Below are 16,586 nucleotides of genomic sequence, written 5' to 3'. Positions count from 1 at the left end.
ATACTCCAGCATCCCCTCAGTTACAGAAGACTCAGCAGCAAATGGATCCAGTAGCAATTCAGATTATGCGGGGGGTGAACAGTGTGTTCTTTTCGGCTCATTAAAACCACTCTTGCTGCTGCATCCTGGATCAGTTACAAATGACTGGATGTAGAGCCTGCTAAAAGAACACGGCCGTGGTTTAGCCTGGGACAGAATGTCCTGACCATACCTGCCAACAATCTTGTTTTTCCCTGGAGTCTTCGTATTTCACACCCATCTTCCACCTCCCTCCCGTTTTGTTATTTCTCCTGGAAAATTCCTGTAATTTTAGGAAGAGGATAATGATTTTTATATTCTTTTAATGTAATGTAATGTATTTTGGAGCCGCACTGTTGCTCAGTTTTTAGCATGGTTGACTAACAGAAACAAAGTTGCTGATTTAAGTTCTGGCTCAACCAGGAGGCCATGGTTTTCCTCCGGGTGCTCTGGTTTCCTCTACAAAGACAAAGTAACAAGAATGAGAAGACTGTTTGGGTGTTTCCCAGAACTGAGGGTTGTACTCTCAATACTGGCTTGCGGCTGAAAGGGCATCTATGTAAAACAATTACAAAAGTAATTGGCTGTTCATTCCGCTGTGGCGATCCCTGATAAAGTAGGGAATAAGCCGAAAGAGAGTGAGTGATGTATTCTCCATTTTCTCTTTGCCACCTTAGACCCTGTGATTCTGATGCATTTTGTGACAGCAGTAGCAGAGAAGAATAGAGATGGTGGTGATCTTGTGGAGAAGGTGTCTAGAGAGCTCTGGAAATGAATGTGGAGGACTCATTAGGACATAGTCCAGCCTACATCACTCACAGAGGTATGCTACACTCATGATTACAAATTAAATCAACATTAAAGTACAATTACATACGTGGATATTCCAAAATATGCTTTAGCACTGACATATGCTAAACTTATAATAGACAATAAAATATACTCTTTTGTTCTTAAAAATCCTTTTGAATTTCACAGGTAAGAATAAAGGCTGGTTTCTCAGCATTGACCCTTGCTGAATCTCAGCAAATCAAAGATAAGCTGACAAGTATCACAAATGAAGCCCATGTAGTATAAAGTCTATGTTGTTTGCTTGCATCTCTGCACCCTTTGTCTTTCCCTCCAAAATTTATTTGTGTTAATAAAACATACTAACACAATTTTTGTAGTGCTTCGGTTTTCCATTTATTGTGTGTAACGGGAAGGCTGAGGTCTTCTTCGGTTCTTACAAACTTGAGCTTATGGAGTATTTCCTAAAAACCAAACCCCAATACCAAATGACACTCTAAATCTTAACAATTTCTTTTAAAGGCCCTCATATACTTAAAACAAAGAATGAAGCGAAATCACATCATTTAGAATATAATCCGGACAAAATAATGTTCATTTTAAGTTTGTTTCGGCAGTTCAAAACAGCTCTTCAGTTGTATTGCAGTAGATGTACAGCAGTTGGTTGTATTGTAGTACTTCAGTTGTGTTGCAGTAGATGTAATGGAATTAGATGTATTGTATTACTTCAGTTGTGTTGCAGTAAAACTACAAAATACTTAACACAGTATCGAACCTGAGCCTCAATTAGTGAACAATAAACCCATTTAATCTTACCCTCATCATGTACTGGTGCAATAGTATATTTAGAGCCTCCTTCCTTGGGCACTTCTATGACCCTTTAAATCACCAAACTTCACATATCTTGAATCTTCTGACCTTTAATCTACATTCAAAAAGGTAAACAAGCTGTCCAATTTTGAGAGGCAAATTTCACACTTGCAAATCAAAACACTCCTTCCACCAATCTGCAGTTAGTCTCAAATGATCTTGTGCACCCTTGAAAGCAGTCCACAGCCTTGCCTGATGTTCTACAACCCACTCATGCTGTTGCCACTGGCTCTGAGACTCGGCCCAACAAAAAATCCACTGCAAGTCATGGTTCCTGACCGAACATAAAGAAGTGTGGTGACTCACCAGTAGCCTGGAAGACAAGATACCCAATCTCTTTTCTTAGAAGGCGGGAGAGTACATAAGAGGTTATGCAGGGTCCTATTGAAGTGCACACACTGACCATTACCAGCTGGATGAAATGGTGTTGTCCGAGACTTCCAACCCAGGCTCATTCTGAAAACGTAGTCCCGCAGATGCTTCTGGAGACCACGAAATACGTCCCGGGAGGTACGTATTTGTGCAGTTTTTGTTTTCGCAAATCCGCTGTGTGCGCTTTGTCGCATCTTGAACGTCTCTCTCGAGCGCCATTGGCACACGTGCTGTTCTCGTGTTAACCCACCGGAGGCCACTGTCGAATGACCGTCTGTCCGACTGGCTTAATGATTGACTGGGCGACCGGCCAATTAGCCGACCCACCCTCCTCTTCCTTCCTTGAACCCAACCGGTTTTACCAATTGACCCGCGTGCTGGCTTGCTTCCTTAAACCCAAGTAACGATTTACAAAAGCCGTCCAGAAAAAGAAAAGCCCTCATCTGATTTTGACCACGTTTTCGGATTTCACCACATTCTCACCCTGTTATGAACTCATTCACTTTATTTTTTGGATTCTTTTTTTTGTCTTACCTGATTTCTGGAATCGCTCTTCCCCGGACTTGAACCCGATCATCGTGGTCAGCTCCTCTCCACGCCTCCACTCGGCCGGCGTACAAGATGAGCTAACTGGACAAACTGGTTGTTGTGGGAAAGCCCTTCACACGGAGGTAAGCGGCCAGCGGGCGAGCACGAAGAGGAACAGCGTCACATCGCCCCGTAGCAATCGCTGAAAAAAATGTACCTCCGGCTACATAAATTGCGGTCTCCATAAATGTCCGCGGGACTACGTTTTTAGAATGAGTTTGGGTTGGAGACTTAATGCCGCAAAGTAAACAAAACTGCTGCATCAGTAGGGACTCAAAATTACGTCCTTGATCTGAATGTCCACACTGGAACACCAAACTTATAAAACCATTCTGTAACCAACACATGGGCTACAGTCTTGGCCCTCTGGTGCCAAGTGGGGACAGCTAATGTAAGTTTAGTAAAATCGTTAGACTCGGCCGCCACTAATTATAAAACCCCTGTGAACAGACACCTGTTGGCACAAAGCCACAAATTACAAATAAGCAACAAATCAAAACAAACGCTCCATCATACATACACAGATGTTAGAACATGGCATCACACTTCACATCGCACTTTACCAAAAGCATGATGGGAAATGACTGCCTGACGATTCAGCTAAATGCTTATCGGATGATACTGACAAATTACACTTTATTCTCTATCTACTATTTTTTACTATGGTTTTTACCTGGCTTTGTTGTATACCTTTTTTGTATTTTTGTAGATAACTAAAAAAAAAGACAAAGACCATAACATATGTTTATTAATTTAGATTTACATGCAAACAAAGACAAAACACACCTTTGTAAACACATATCTAATATAACAAAATGTTACAAATAAATAATTAGGATGTGCATGTGCTCTTTTTTATTTCTCTCTTAATTTAAATTCCTGTTTGTTGTCATTTTCACTTTTTTTAATGTTTGTGTGATTTTTTTAGTAAATTGTAATTTTCATGTGGCGTTATTCCATGAAAATTATTCCAACAAAAAATAGCAACATTCATATTTGCATGCATCCAAACAAAGGTAATCAGACTGTTTTGCCATTTTGCCTCATCTTTTTGTATTTTCTTCCAAGAAGTGAAAGAGGTATGGAGTAAACACAAACACTCACACACACACACACACACACGCGCACACACACACACACACACACACACACACACACACACACACACACACACACACACTCATGTGAAGTCAAAATTTATGATTAATAGACCAAGAAAATGTTCACGTTTTTATTCTGGAGAAAGTCTCAGGCTATTTATGTTAGTCTGGCTGGAGTAAAAGCAGTTTATATAGGCCTGATAAGCATGTCAATATAATTAACCCCTTAAGAATTATTTTGTACAGAACAAACCACTGTTGTCCAATGGCTTTCCTCATTTTTCTTTAACATACATTAACATACACTTCTTTAACATACATATAACTCTTTAAATGGCACTTTAGGCTGAATACTAAAGTGTGATGTGTCTGACTGACTGCCGTCTTTTGGATGAGACATTAAACCGAGGTCCTGACTCTCTGTGGTCATTAAAAATCCAAGGATGTCCTTCGAAAAAAAGTAGGGGTTTAGCCCCTGCATCCTGGCCAAATCTGCCCAATAGCCTCTGTCCATCATGGCCTCCTATCATGGTCCTTGAAAACAAATTACAGTACTGAATCAACTGGACCCTTGCGTAAATGAAGTGTGCTATTTGGGATTGGGCTAAATCCACACTGCACTTGATGAGACGCTGTACACTTAGCTTGCTAATTATTTTGTTTTTTGTTTGTTTTATTTATTTGTTTTTTTTGTATTAGTTTTTCATCTTTTACTTACCCACCCCCATAGCAATATTTCTCTGGCCCACACCATAAGCATTTGCTTGGCCCACATGCTGCAGTGAATTACGGTACATGATTGGACCAAGTCTGGCTTCCATACAAGAGGCAAACATGGACCATATCTGGGCCAAGTCTCAGCCAAGTTAATAACCCATAACTGGGCCTGAACTGGACCTGATGTGTTGGTGTGTCACGACTGCAATGTTTTTTCTAAACTTATCAAGCATTTTGCTTTATGGCTGTGCTTTTTCTTAAAGCGACCTGATTGATAGAATTTTTTCTTTAATTAAAAATTATTTAAATGTATTTTAAAAGTGGGTCAAGATAGGCCAAACTTAAGTGGTCCACATATACATTTTTAACATTTGGGCAAAATACTACATTTGACTGGCCCAAGTCTTGAGTGCCACCTCTAAAATGGTGCCACCTCGGCCAAACCTGGGTTATGTTAGGCCCACATGTTGTATGCCAGTGCGGACGAATGCCTGCTGTGCCAGCTTGATGCCAAATCTGGACCAGAATTCTTTGCTAACTGGGCAGTTTTCCTGATAATGTTTTAAACAATAAATGTCTACCTAACAGTAGGATATAGAAATCTTTGGTCAAAGGCTCTAATTGTCCACTCATTCTTTCCTTTGTCTTTCAGGGGAGAAATGATTTGGGCCTCACCCTACCAAGCCAAGAGTGTGACACTACTCTTTCAAACTTTGTATTTAAGCAACCTACAACCAAATAAACATATTCAAATTCACACACATTCAAGTCTAAAATGTTAACTCTTACTGTTGGTCACAGAGTAGAATAGGTAACAAAATAATATCTTGTATCTTTTGATGGCCAAGTAGTGTGTTTAGATGAAGAGACGAAGTTAAGATTAAGCACAGTTTAGCAGGGTGGAGACAAATAACCATTAAAAGTGTAATCTAGACAAAATCAATATGGCAAACAAATTTTGGCAGATTATGGCAAAATTGTTGTCTTTGTCAGCATGACGCAATGAAAAATTGAGACAAATTTTGTCAAAATAAGCATTTACTACCAAAAGTTATTACCAATTTTGTAAGTTTCATTATTAATAATGATGAATGATATATAACTCTTGGCCAATAGGTGACACTGTAACCAAGTTTATGTGATGTGGTCAGTCTAAAGGTGACAATGATACACTTTAAGTTGGGTGTCAGTATGTTTAAGAATTGCAGAGATACAGTCTCAGATTCAGAGGAATTAAGAGGCTTTAATTTATTTTATGATCATGTCATCTACAAACCGGTTGATGATTGATTAACGCAATCTAAATAATACATACAGTTGAAGTCAGAATTATTAGCCCCCCTTTTAATTTTTAATTTTTAAAAAAAAAAATTTCCCAAATTATGTTTAACAGAGCAGGGAAATTTTCATAGTATGTCTGATAACATTTTTTCATCAGGAGAAAGTCTTATTTGTTTTGTTTCGGCTAGAATAAAAGCAGTTTTAAAAAAAACATTTTTGGGACAATATTATTAGCCCCTTTTTTTATTAGCTATTTTTTCAATAGTCTACAGAACAAACCATTGATATACAATAACTTGCCTTATTACCCTAACCTGCCTAGTTACCCTGATTAACCTAGATAAGCCTTTAAATGTTACTTTAAGCTTTATAGAAGTGTCTTGAAAAACATATAGTCAAATAATATTTACTGTCATCATGGCAAAGATATAATAAATCGGTTATTAGAAATGAGTTTTTAAAACAATTATGTTTAGAAATGTGTTGAAACAATCAACAATCAATCCGTTAAACAGAAATTGGGGGAAAAAATAAATAAACAGGGGCGCTAATAATTCAGGGGGCTAAGAGTTCTGACTTCAACTGTACCCAAGCAATTTATCACACAATTTCAGTAAAAAGCTTCCCTTTTCATGGTTAATTTCATTCGAACGACGTTTCGTAATATTCCACAGTCCAAAAATGATATTCCTTGTGTGAAGAACCCCATCATAAAGTGTAAACACTAAAAAGTGTATACTCAGGGTGCGAATTACAGGGGGGTTTGGAGGGGATTGACCCCTCCTAATTACACCTTACAAGTAATGGGTTAGACCCACCTTTGAGTTTAGAACTGCCTTAATCCTTCGTGGCATAGATTCAACAAGGTGCTGGATATATTCCTTGGTCCATATTGAGATAGCATCACACAGTTGCATGCACATACATGATGCGAATCTCTCGTTCTACCACATTCCAAAGGTGCTCTATTGGATTGAAATCTGGTGACTGTGGAGGCCATTTGATTACAGTGAACTCATTGTCATGTTCAAGAAAACAGTCCAATATGATTCATGCTTTATGCCGTGATGCGTTATCATGCTGGAAATAGCCAACAGAAGATGATACACTGTGGTCATAAAGAGATGGACATTTGGCGAAGGGATGGTGTTGACACGATGCTCATTAGGTACCAATGGGCCCAAAGTGTGCCAAGAAAATATCCCCCACAAATATCCCCCTTACACCACCAGCCTGAACCGTTGATAAAACGTATAAGTGAACCTAATAAAGTGGCCGTAAGTGTAACTTTACATTACATTACATTACATGATGTCTTTTCTTTTTGTTTTTCACAGGCAGGATTAAAGGCAGGTCTTACAGCCAGTGAGGTGGATGAATTGCTGACCCTCGCCACATCTCAGGCAATCAAAGACAATCAAAGAAGTGAAGCCATTAAGTATAAAGTCAGTGCACTTTAATTTTCTTCTTTCTATCCAAAATGTCTTTGTAGTGTATTAGAATAAATACTCCTTACAGTGATTTTTTTTCTCCACCGGTTTTTGCAGTGCTTTTGTTTTCCCACCATTTTTTTCTTATTAGATTAGTGTCCTATAGCATATTTTAATTCTTAAATTCCTAAGTAATTTTAGAGTATAAAAAAACCCTTGCTGTCCAGTATAGCTCTTTTTATTTTGTGTTGCGGGAGAGAACTGGTGCATTTACTTGATCAAAAATACAATAAAAAGATTTTTTTTAATATCATTACAATTTAAGTAACTGCTATCTAATATGTTCATCATTGTCATGGTTTTAGACCATAAGTACATTTGAGATTTGAAAACAGATATAGGAAAACAGTATAAGAAATGGCAATCGGGTATGGGTCCGTGTAATGCTTTAAAGTTCTTTGTTCATTGTCAGTAATCTGTATTGTCTTCCAGCGCCATCCAATGATTAAAGGTTCAGGACACCCTGGAGAACTTTTTTTTTATATTAACAGATGTGTGTGTGTCAGGGGCAGACTGGCCATCTAGCAATTCTGGCAAATGCCAGAAGGGCCGGACCATTTTTTTAAAATGTAGGCCGGTATGCTATTTTTTAAATAACGTTTTTTTAATATGTATTGTTTTTACATGTTTTTCTCTTGCAAGATGTGAATATTATGATGATGATGATGATGATGATGATAGTAATAATAATAATAATAATAAATGTTAAGCGTTGGCCCAATCGGTAATGGTTGACTGGTTTCGAGATGGGCAGACCCAATCAGAGGTTACATGGACGTAATCAAAATCTGGCAAGAATGTCAAACAAACAGTAAGTGCAACACAAGCTAATTGTCAGAGATGGACCGTTAAAAAAAAAAAGAAAAGGCGGTGCCGAAAAGCCAAGAAAACGCAAAAAAATTGCTCTAAAATCAGACGCTGCCAAATGCATAACATTAACTGAAATAGACTGGAAAGGACACTGTTGACAGCAAGAAGGTCGATGGTTTGTACCTCGGCTGGTTAGCTGGTGTTTCTGTGTGGAGTTTGCATGTTCGCATGGGTTTCCTCCCGGTTTCCCTCACAAGTCCAAACACATGTGCTATAGTCGAATTGGGTAGGCCTAATTGGCCATAGTGCATTTCAAGAGTTCACACTTAGCTGATGATTGATAGTAAATCTAGTTTGGCGTGCTGTCCCGGGAGAGAGCCCTGAGCTTATAAGATCCTCGAGCCCTAGGCTCCCTCCCGTTGCAAGGCGAGAGGGGAGTTTGAGCTTAGGTAGATCTCGATGACTCCCCTTCTTGCTTGTTGTAGCTAAGTGTCGGATATGTATGCTGAAAGGTGTACTCAGAGTTTAGCTAATGTATTTTGATTAATTGTTTAGAGTGCTTGTTTTTGAACTGTGGGAGGAAACCGGAGGACCCGGGGAAAACCCACGTGACCACGGGGAGAACGAGCAAACAGAAGTGCCCACAGAAATGCCATCTGGTTTGGAAAGGAATTAAACCAGGGGCATTCCTGCTGTGAGGCAACAGCGCTAATCGCTGGCCACCGTGACGCCCGTTTGAAAGGAGGGAAAGTAGGGTTGGGTGGGGAGGTTTCTTCAAGACGAAGATATTTAGATGAAAAAAGTCTGGTTATTTATAGTGAGTTAAGGATCGTCTGATAGGATAATCAGTCATTAGCTAAAGTTGGAACAGCTGTGAACAATCATAAGCACGTGATCCTCTCGAAATTTGTTTATGAATAAACTTCACGTATGTGAATTTGTGTGTATAGGGGTTTCCCAATGATGGGTTGCAGCTTGGAGGACATCAGCTGCGTAAAATATGGTACTTCTTACATTATGTCACCATCTGTACAACAATATAAGTAGTGAATGTGCGTGTCCGTGGATGGGGCTGTGTTGGTGTCGTAATGTGGGCTGGTGTGGCCAGGGCAGATTTTTAGTCCCAGTCCGCCCCTGGTGTGTGTTGAGCATCAGTTAAGACAATAGCCCCTTTCACACATACAGACCTTTCCGGAAAATTGCCGGTTGTATGTGTTAACAGGTCCTTTTTGAAAATACCGGTAAATTCGTTCTGGCTATTTTCCGGAAAGAGAAGTTGTAACATTACCGGCAATTTGCCGGAATGCTGCGCTGTGTGAATGCAGAAGGAAGATTGCCGTAATAAGCGCGTGCACGTCTAGAACGTGCTGACGTGAGACGTCTACTTTAGCCAATCACAACAGTCAGGCGCATTTACGTCCGCGCGGTTTGTGAGAATAAAAGCCTTTGAATATTTTTCCAGACACATTTAGCTGCTAGAAGTTAGTCAGATCACGTTTATATGTTCTTCTTAATGCCAACTGTGTAAATAATCATCGATGAGATGCTTATAATAAGCCATTGTTTGTTTACCTTCAAGCTTTGCGTGTGCCTGTGAAACAGCCTGTGAGCGCTTGCACACGCACATGAACATCTCGACATGCGAAAGTGATCCTGCGAAAGTTGTTTACAATATTGATCATCCACAGAGTTTGTAATTTAGTCAAATGTTTACAAATACAAGCGCAGCCGTTTAAAGCTCATTTGTGGTGAATGATGTCAGAATTTACCGGTATTTTGGAATGGATGTGTGAATGCTCTTTTCTGGAAAATTTCCGTAACGTCCTCGCCTGTGTGAACAGTGCTTTTTTGAATATACCGGTAAAGTCGTTCCGGAAATTTTCCAGATATTTACCGGTATCACTGTGTGAAAGGGGCTATTGTTAGCACCTGAAGGCTTTAATTGTGGGGGGAAACTGGATATTTTTGAGCTTTTGTCAGCTAATTTCAGCTTCGGGGTTTAAAATGATTTTTGGGGCTGGATCAAAATCAGCGACGTAGCGCAGAACTGCAAGTGCAATGATGACGCGTCGGTTTCTCATTATTATTCATAGCAGAGTTTTCTTATCCTATGAGAAGAGCCGGCTGCTTAATTATTCATGAGACCTGCCAGTGTCAAGCCCGAGCTGAGAGACACGGAAACCACGGCACAGTATTTAGCCGTTCATGAAGGCTCATATGCGTTTGTTTCCATGATCCACGGGGTTTGTTGCATGTTTTCCCCCGCGATCTTGTCAGGGCCGATCATACAGCAAAGCTGTGTGTGTGCTGCTAGCTTTTTTGTAGGGAGAGCAGCACGAGAATTAGAGAATGGCGGATGTTGTCTTTTATCAGGAGTTCGTTCACATTCAGACACATCGCCATGCTGCTGTGTTTGCCTAAATCCTCCAGATTACCAGCAGGGTTAATGGTTAAAATGAACAGGTCAGGAGACCTGCTGCACTGAGTCTGCTGGATACGGGGATTGAGGGAGAAGTCCTCATTTATAGTGTTTACATGAACACACATCTTTATAATGATATAAATTGTGGTTTTCTGTTTATGAAATTATGAATAACAAATGTAGCAGGGCATTAAATCACTGTTCATTTCTTTGCATTTTAACTTTGTAAACTATAAACTCATGCCTCTCCTCACGGTTTGTGTCTCATTTTGTGAGCTAACTGACCTTCTCCCCTGCTGGCTACGCCCACTCCTGCCTGATGCACGGAAAAATATCTTACTGACTCATGTGAGATTAAAAATAGATTTATTTTGTGTTTCACAGTTTTACAAAAACAGAATAATGGACAGAAGGGACGGATCTTAAAAATGCAAACTGTGGTTCTTTATGCCTTTTATGTTAGCAGACTGGATAGCTAGGCAGCAAGCTAGGCCAGTAGGCCTAGAAAAAAATGTATTCAAGTGTTTGGAAGTTGCTTTTTCTGAAGTCATTCAGTGTCACGTTGAAGATAAATATAGCTGGACTCTATATAAATCAAGCATACATTGGGGCTTTACAGTGTAGTCGGCGGTGGCAGTGCGCCATAATACAGACATCACATCCAAATCAGAAAAGCACAACAGAGCAGCAGGGTAAGTTAAAGACATCCAATAACAAGACATTTAAATAACACAATGCAAACATAATTATTACTAAATGCATCTTGTAGGGAATTGCAGCATCAGTAATGTTTTTCTTTCCTCTCCTGAACAGAAGGTTAAAAGACAGCTTCAAGTAACTTCTATTTCAGGTCAAGTGCATGTCAAAGTAACATCCTAGTATATGTGTATAAGTTATTTTGTTAGATAAGCTGCAGATTTGGCTTCAGTACTGACTAAACTAATGTATATGCACAAATATAATATTGTATGGCTTCCTATTAAAAATATGAATTTATAGCTTAGATTTGTGAGGGGTGTACAGCAACAGCTTTTAGAAAATGTTTGCAGAGTTTATACAGGATATTTCTTTAAATTTGCAAGATTCTAAATTTTACTTTTGTGGTTTACTGAATTTAAAATGTACTATTAGTATAATGCTCTTATGATTTCCTCTTGATGAAAATGATAAAAAAGTAAGAAATAGAATAAGAAACATGCATTTACAGTGTCAGACATGTGGTGGGGTCATGCCACTTTCAAAACATTAAATCATACCTTGGAAAAATATTACTAATTGTTCTAATAACTGTATCAGGTTTTTCATATCATAATGTTGACTATTAATTCTCAATACAGCATGCATCGGAATCTCATTTCTTGGCAGCAGGTATTTGTGTTGGGAATTCTATAAGCTCCTCTCAAGTTGTCAGCTGCACACAGCAGCGTTTTGGATGTCTGCCAGTAAAGGACGAAGTAGGTTACCCTTACTAAATATTTATCCAGTATAATTATGTAGACGCTCTTTCAAATTTCACTTGTACAAAAGTACTTGATTTTTCAATTACAAAATAAATAAATAAATAAAGGATAGAACTTTATTATCAAAACTTGTCATACACTGGTAACTACTAACAATAATGACAGTTCAAGAGTAAAAACAAGTGAAAATAACTAATTATACCACATAGTGTATATTTAAGAAAATGTGCTGACAAATAAAAACATACAATATTAAAAAAAAGTAGCACAAGGCAAATGAAAAGAATGACAAGTAACCATTCTAGTTTTGTGTTTATGTATATTAGGGAAGAGTAAAGTCAACATTTCTGCACACTCTATACAATTGGGCTTGCAGCTCGACCTTACAGTAGATTTTGTTCAAAAACAACAGCTCATCATGACAGAAAATATGGTTATGATTTACAACAATAAATTCTAAAATTGCAGCATTAGAAAATGTACATTTCATGCCAATAATCACAGGCACTCAAGCTCAGAGGATCTCCTGATTTTGATTCCATGTAAATCACTTAATAAATTCAGTGGATCTTTCGAATCAGTAAATTGATGACTCAAGAACAGATGCGCTTGGATCTGTTCAGTTAAAAAATCAATTGTTTAGTCAAATTTCTGAACCATTTTAACCAGTTTTAAATGCAATGCTAGCATGCCATAGGCAAAGACTATAGATAAACTTTGCTATATGTCGAACATGTAATCATTATCCTCAGTAATTGCCGGATTTAAGTCGTGACGTGTGAAATACTGTTTCCGGGTCCAAGTTTTAATAACTGATCATGTCTAATAACTAATTAAGTTTATCTTTGCCATGATGACACTAAATAATATTTGTCAAGATATTTTTCAAGAAACTTCTATACAGCTTAAAGTGACATTTAAAGGTTTAACTAGGTTAATTAGGTTAACAAGGCAGATTAGGGTTATTTGGCAAGTTATTGTATAACGATGGTTTGCTCTGTAGACTATTGAAATAAAATATAGCTTAAAGGGGCTAATCATTTTGACTCTAAAATGTTTGTTTTTTTATTTTTTTTAAAAACAGCTTTTATTCTAGCTGAAATAAATGAAATAAGACTTTCTCTTGATGAAAAAATATATTATCAGACATACTGAGTAAATTTCCTTGCTCTGTGAAACATCATTTGGGAAATATTTAAAAAAGAAAAAAAAAAAAAAAGAAGAAGGGGAGGGGAGGGGGGTTGCTAATAATTCTGACTTCAACTCTATATTGCGATCGTGATTTTCGAAAGTATTACACCACTTTGCAAACGTTACGTTTGATAAAGTGCTTTTTTTTAACAACAGCAATTATACAATTTAAACATGACAACCAAATAATACAAACGTAACTAATAACATAAATAAGCTAAAAAAATAAATGGCATAAAATAAATAAAAAGACAACCTCAAAATAGAAACCCTTACAATGAAAATATAACTATTATAATAAGGGATTATTCACCCTATACCCGATTGACAGCAAGTTTACTATTCAATATAACTCTTTTGCAGCTTTAATTGTATCTTGACACTTTTACTATTAATATACTGGAGCGAGTCTATATATAAATTAAAATCTATAATAGAAACCTTTAATCAAGGTTTAGAATTATTCAATCTACATTTATCAATATGAAATGTACCATATAAAATCCAAAGATTCATTATAAATTGCACAAAAGAAGAAAAAATAAATTACATCTTTTGGGGTCAAATTACATCGAAAACCTGATTTTATTTTGGACATACAATGATATGTCTTCCCAAAACTTTGAATGTTGACATTCATAAAAAAGATGAACCAGAGACTCTGGATGATCCAAACAGAACGAGCAGTTTCCATCAGTCTGCATAAATGTAAACAATGTATCATTGCTAACATAAATGTTATGAAATATTTTTAAATGTAGTTCCCTATGTTTATTACCTATGCAGAAACGAAAAGGAAGCAACCAAGCTTTTTTCCAAACAATATCTTCAAAACAAAGATTCCAAACAAATGTACCTCTAGGCTTTAAAGCTGTTTTAAAAAAATTATAATCTAATAACTTTGTTTGTACATTTTTTTTTTTTTACTAAAAACCATCTACTCCATTTATGTTTAGTACAGGATCAATTCTATGATACTAAATGAGGACATATGACTTCCCATTAGCATAAGTTTGATTTAGCAAAAAAAGTATTGTATTTACTGAACATTTCCAATCAAATTTATAACAAATATTACAATAGAATATTCACATTTTGCATAACATCTAGAAAAATAACAAAAAAATAAATAAATAAATAAAATAATAAATAAATAAATAAATAAATAATTTAAAGAACAAGACAATTACCATAGAGAAGTTTTTATATTCACTGTTCTGGTCGCTTTACGATTTTATAATCAGCCTTGAAATGGAAGATGTTAGAATCCTCTTCATCCATTTACACTTGTGTATATGAAATTTGTCTAATAGTATCAAAAGATTTAACATAAACAGGCGATTCTTATTGTTATCTTTTTTTTATGTGCATAAAATGATGTCTCTTTTCTTTATATTAATTCTATGACCACTCATTATATTAAAATAGACATTCAACATCAAACCAAAAAATATTTAACATACATACAATCAAAAAAAGAAATGCATCACAGTCTCAACATCTAATTTGCAAAAAACACAAGATTCAGATTATATCTCTTGAGAAAATGGTTGGTTGTATATATTTTATGTATAACTTTAAAATATATTTCACTGAATTTATTAGTGGCACAATATTTGTTGTTATAAAGTCAGATCAAGTTCCAATTGATATTCTCAAATTGGTTATTCCAAAAGTACTTGTTTAAAAGTTGCAGGATAATGAATCAAACTTCTAGGAAATATATATATATATATAATAGCCTGCCTATGAAAAGATAACTGAATGGGGAGTTAATTAATATCAAAGTCACACTTTAAAAGAAACTCTATACCACCGACTTTTTCAAAAAATGAGGTTTGGGAATATATACTAAATTACATTTTTATGTTTAATATAATGTTTAATCCAATTCAGTTTAAAAATTGTATTGGAATTATCAAAATCTTGCAGCCTTCTTGATTATATGAATTACATAAAATATTTGTATTTAAATAGTGAGGTTTGTTTTTCCATATGAAATTAAATATCCCCGAATCAATTTTTTTGATAACTTATTTTGGTACAGTTTAATATAGCGCTTGGACCCGGAAGCCGCTTTGCGTGACGTTACACTTAACAAGTGGATAGGCTACGACCCAAACTAACTTGTCTAAGTATCTATGGAACAAAATCAATGCCAAAAGTCTTAAATTAAAAAGCTTGTTGAATATCACAAACTGAAAAAAATAATACACCGTATTAACAAGTTCTTGCATTTTAATGACTTGAATTCCAGGGTTTGTATTTTTAGGTCCTGAAATTTAACATATCTGTTTATTTAAGCTGTAAATATTTAAACGAAAAATATTTTAAACACGTTTTCATACTTGAAAATTTAATAATTCATATTCAATTTTCAGATTTTACTTACAAAATATTCAATACCCTTTAAAAATACGATGTATAATATTCAAAAGGTAATTTTCAGTTCATTTTATTTCAGTTCAAATATTCACTTCCATAAATTCAGTGGATCAAATTTGACTGATAAAATTGAACATTACATCCGGGAACTGCAGGAAAAGCAATAGATTGCAGATTGAAGATCGCCAGCTGCTCTAGCTTTCACCAGCAGGTGGAGATAGAATAATGTAAGATTTTTAACCCAGTAAACAGGCGAGAAAAAGGCTAATAAAGGCAGAAAAGTAGCATTTAATATTAATATCAATGCTTTGGACATTATAAATGATAAAAAGTATGAGTAAAATGAGTAAATGAGGTTTTAGTCATCTATATTTGCCCTTATGTAACGGAAGCCAGCTGGTGATCGCGTAAATCTCAGTCCTCGGATCCAGCGACAGACGTTGTTCTGCAATCTTTAGCATCCTCGGAGCTTGTCTCCCATGCCGGCTCGCTCCCTGCTCGGACCGGTGCGGTTACTTGCACATAAACCGTCTTTTGATGAATATGATGTTACACATTGTCTATCTTTATTGACTCTTTCTTCCATACTATAAATTATAATTGTATAAATAGTTTTGGTGATGTCATTGTGAAATTCAGCTTCTCATCAAATGTTAAAATGTGCTTATTTATTACAGATGATCAGTTCTGGAAAGGTGATCAAGTTGTTCTATGATATTTCCTCTCCTTACTCCTGGCTGGCATTTGAGGTGCATAGTATTTTCTGCCTTTAACCATACATTGCATTAAAGGTGCACTTTTGATCAGTTTATTTTAACATTGTAATACTCTACCATTTGAACTACAGAATAGTATAAATTTAATCATTGCTATTTTTATATTTTTAATATAATTTTTATCTTTTTATAGTTTATATTTGTGTTTTTGTTTTGTTTTTGTTAAGGTACTTTGTCGGTACAAAAATATTTGGAACGTCGAACTCAAATTGAAACCGGCATATTTAGCAGGTGTCATGTATGGCTCAGGTAACAAGGAAATTACCTCATTCCAATCTGTACAGTACAAAAATATAAAAATCCCAGACAGTAAATGT

At 36.3% G+C, this 16,586-nt stretch overlaps 1 protein-coding gene across 10 annotated transcripts in view; it reads left to right on the top strand.

Annotated features, from left to right (window-relative positions):
• gstk1 (glutathione S-transferase kappa 1) overlaps positions 1 to 16,586 on the top strand; it is a 32,263-nt gene that overhangs the window by 11,121 nt on the left and 4,556 nt on the right. For 2 of the 10 annotated variants that reach the window (XM_068213942.2, XM_068213941.2), the window contains exons 6-8: positions 7,073 to 7,180; positions 16,171 to 16,242; positions 16,437 to 16,518. In XM_068213942.2, coding sequence (XP_068070043.2) covers positions 7,073 to 7,180; positions 16,171 to 16,242; positions 16,437 to 16,518 — 262 coding nt within the window. Of the gene's footprint in view, positions 1 to 695; positions 842 to 1,874; positions 2,188 to 7,072; positions 7,181 to 9,043; positions 11,150 to 11,270; positions 11,308 to 11,794; positions 11,912 to 14,454; positions 16,000 to 16,170; positions 16,243 to 16,436; positions 16,519 to 16,586 lie in introns of those variants that run through there. The other 8 variants (XM_073924883.1, XM_073924882.1, XM_073924880.1 and 5 more) reach the window with 8 other exon arrangements.

The sequence above is a fragment of the Danio rerio genome, chromosome 16 (assembly GCF_049306965.1).
Source record: "Danio rerio strain Tuebingen ecotype United States chromosome 16, GRCz12tu, whole genome shotgun sequence".
NCBI classification, from domain to species: domain Eukaryota; kingdom Metazoa; phylum Chordata; class Actinopteri; order Cypriniformes; family Danionidae; genus Danio; species Danio rerio.
The sequence above is the reverse complement of the archived record's forward strand: the minus strand, read 5'-3'. Positions and strand labels throughout refer to the sequence as shown.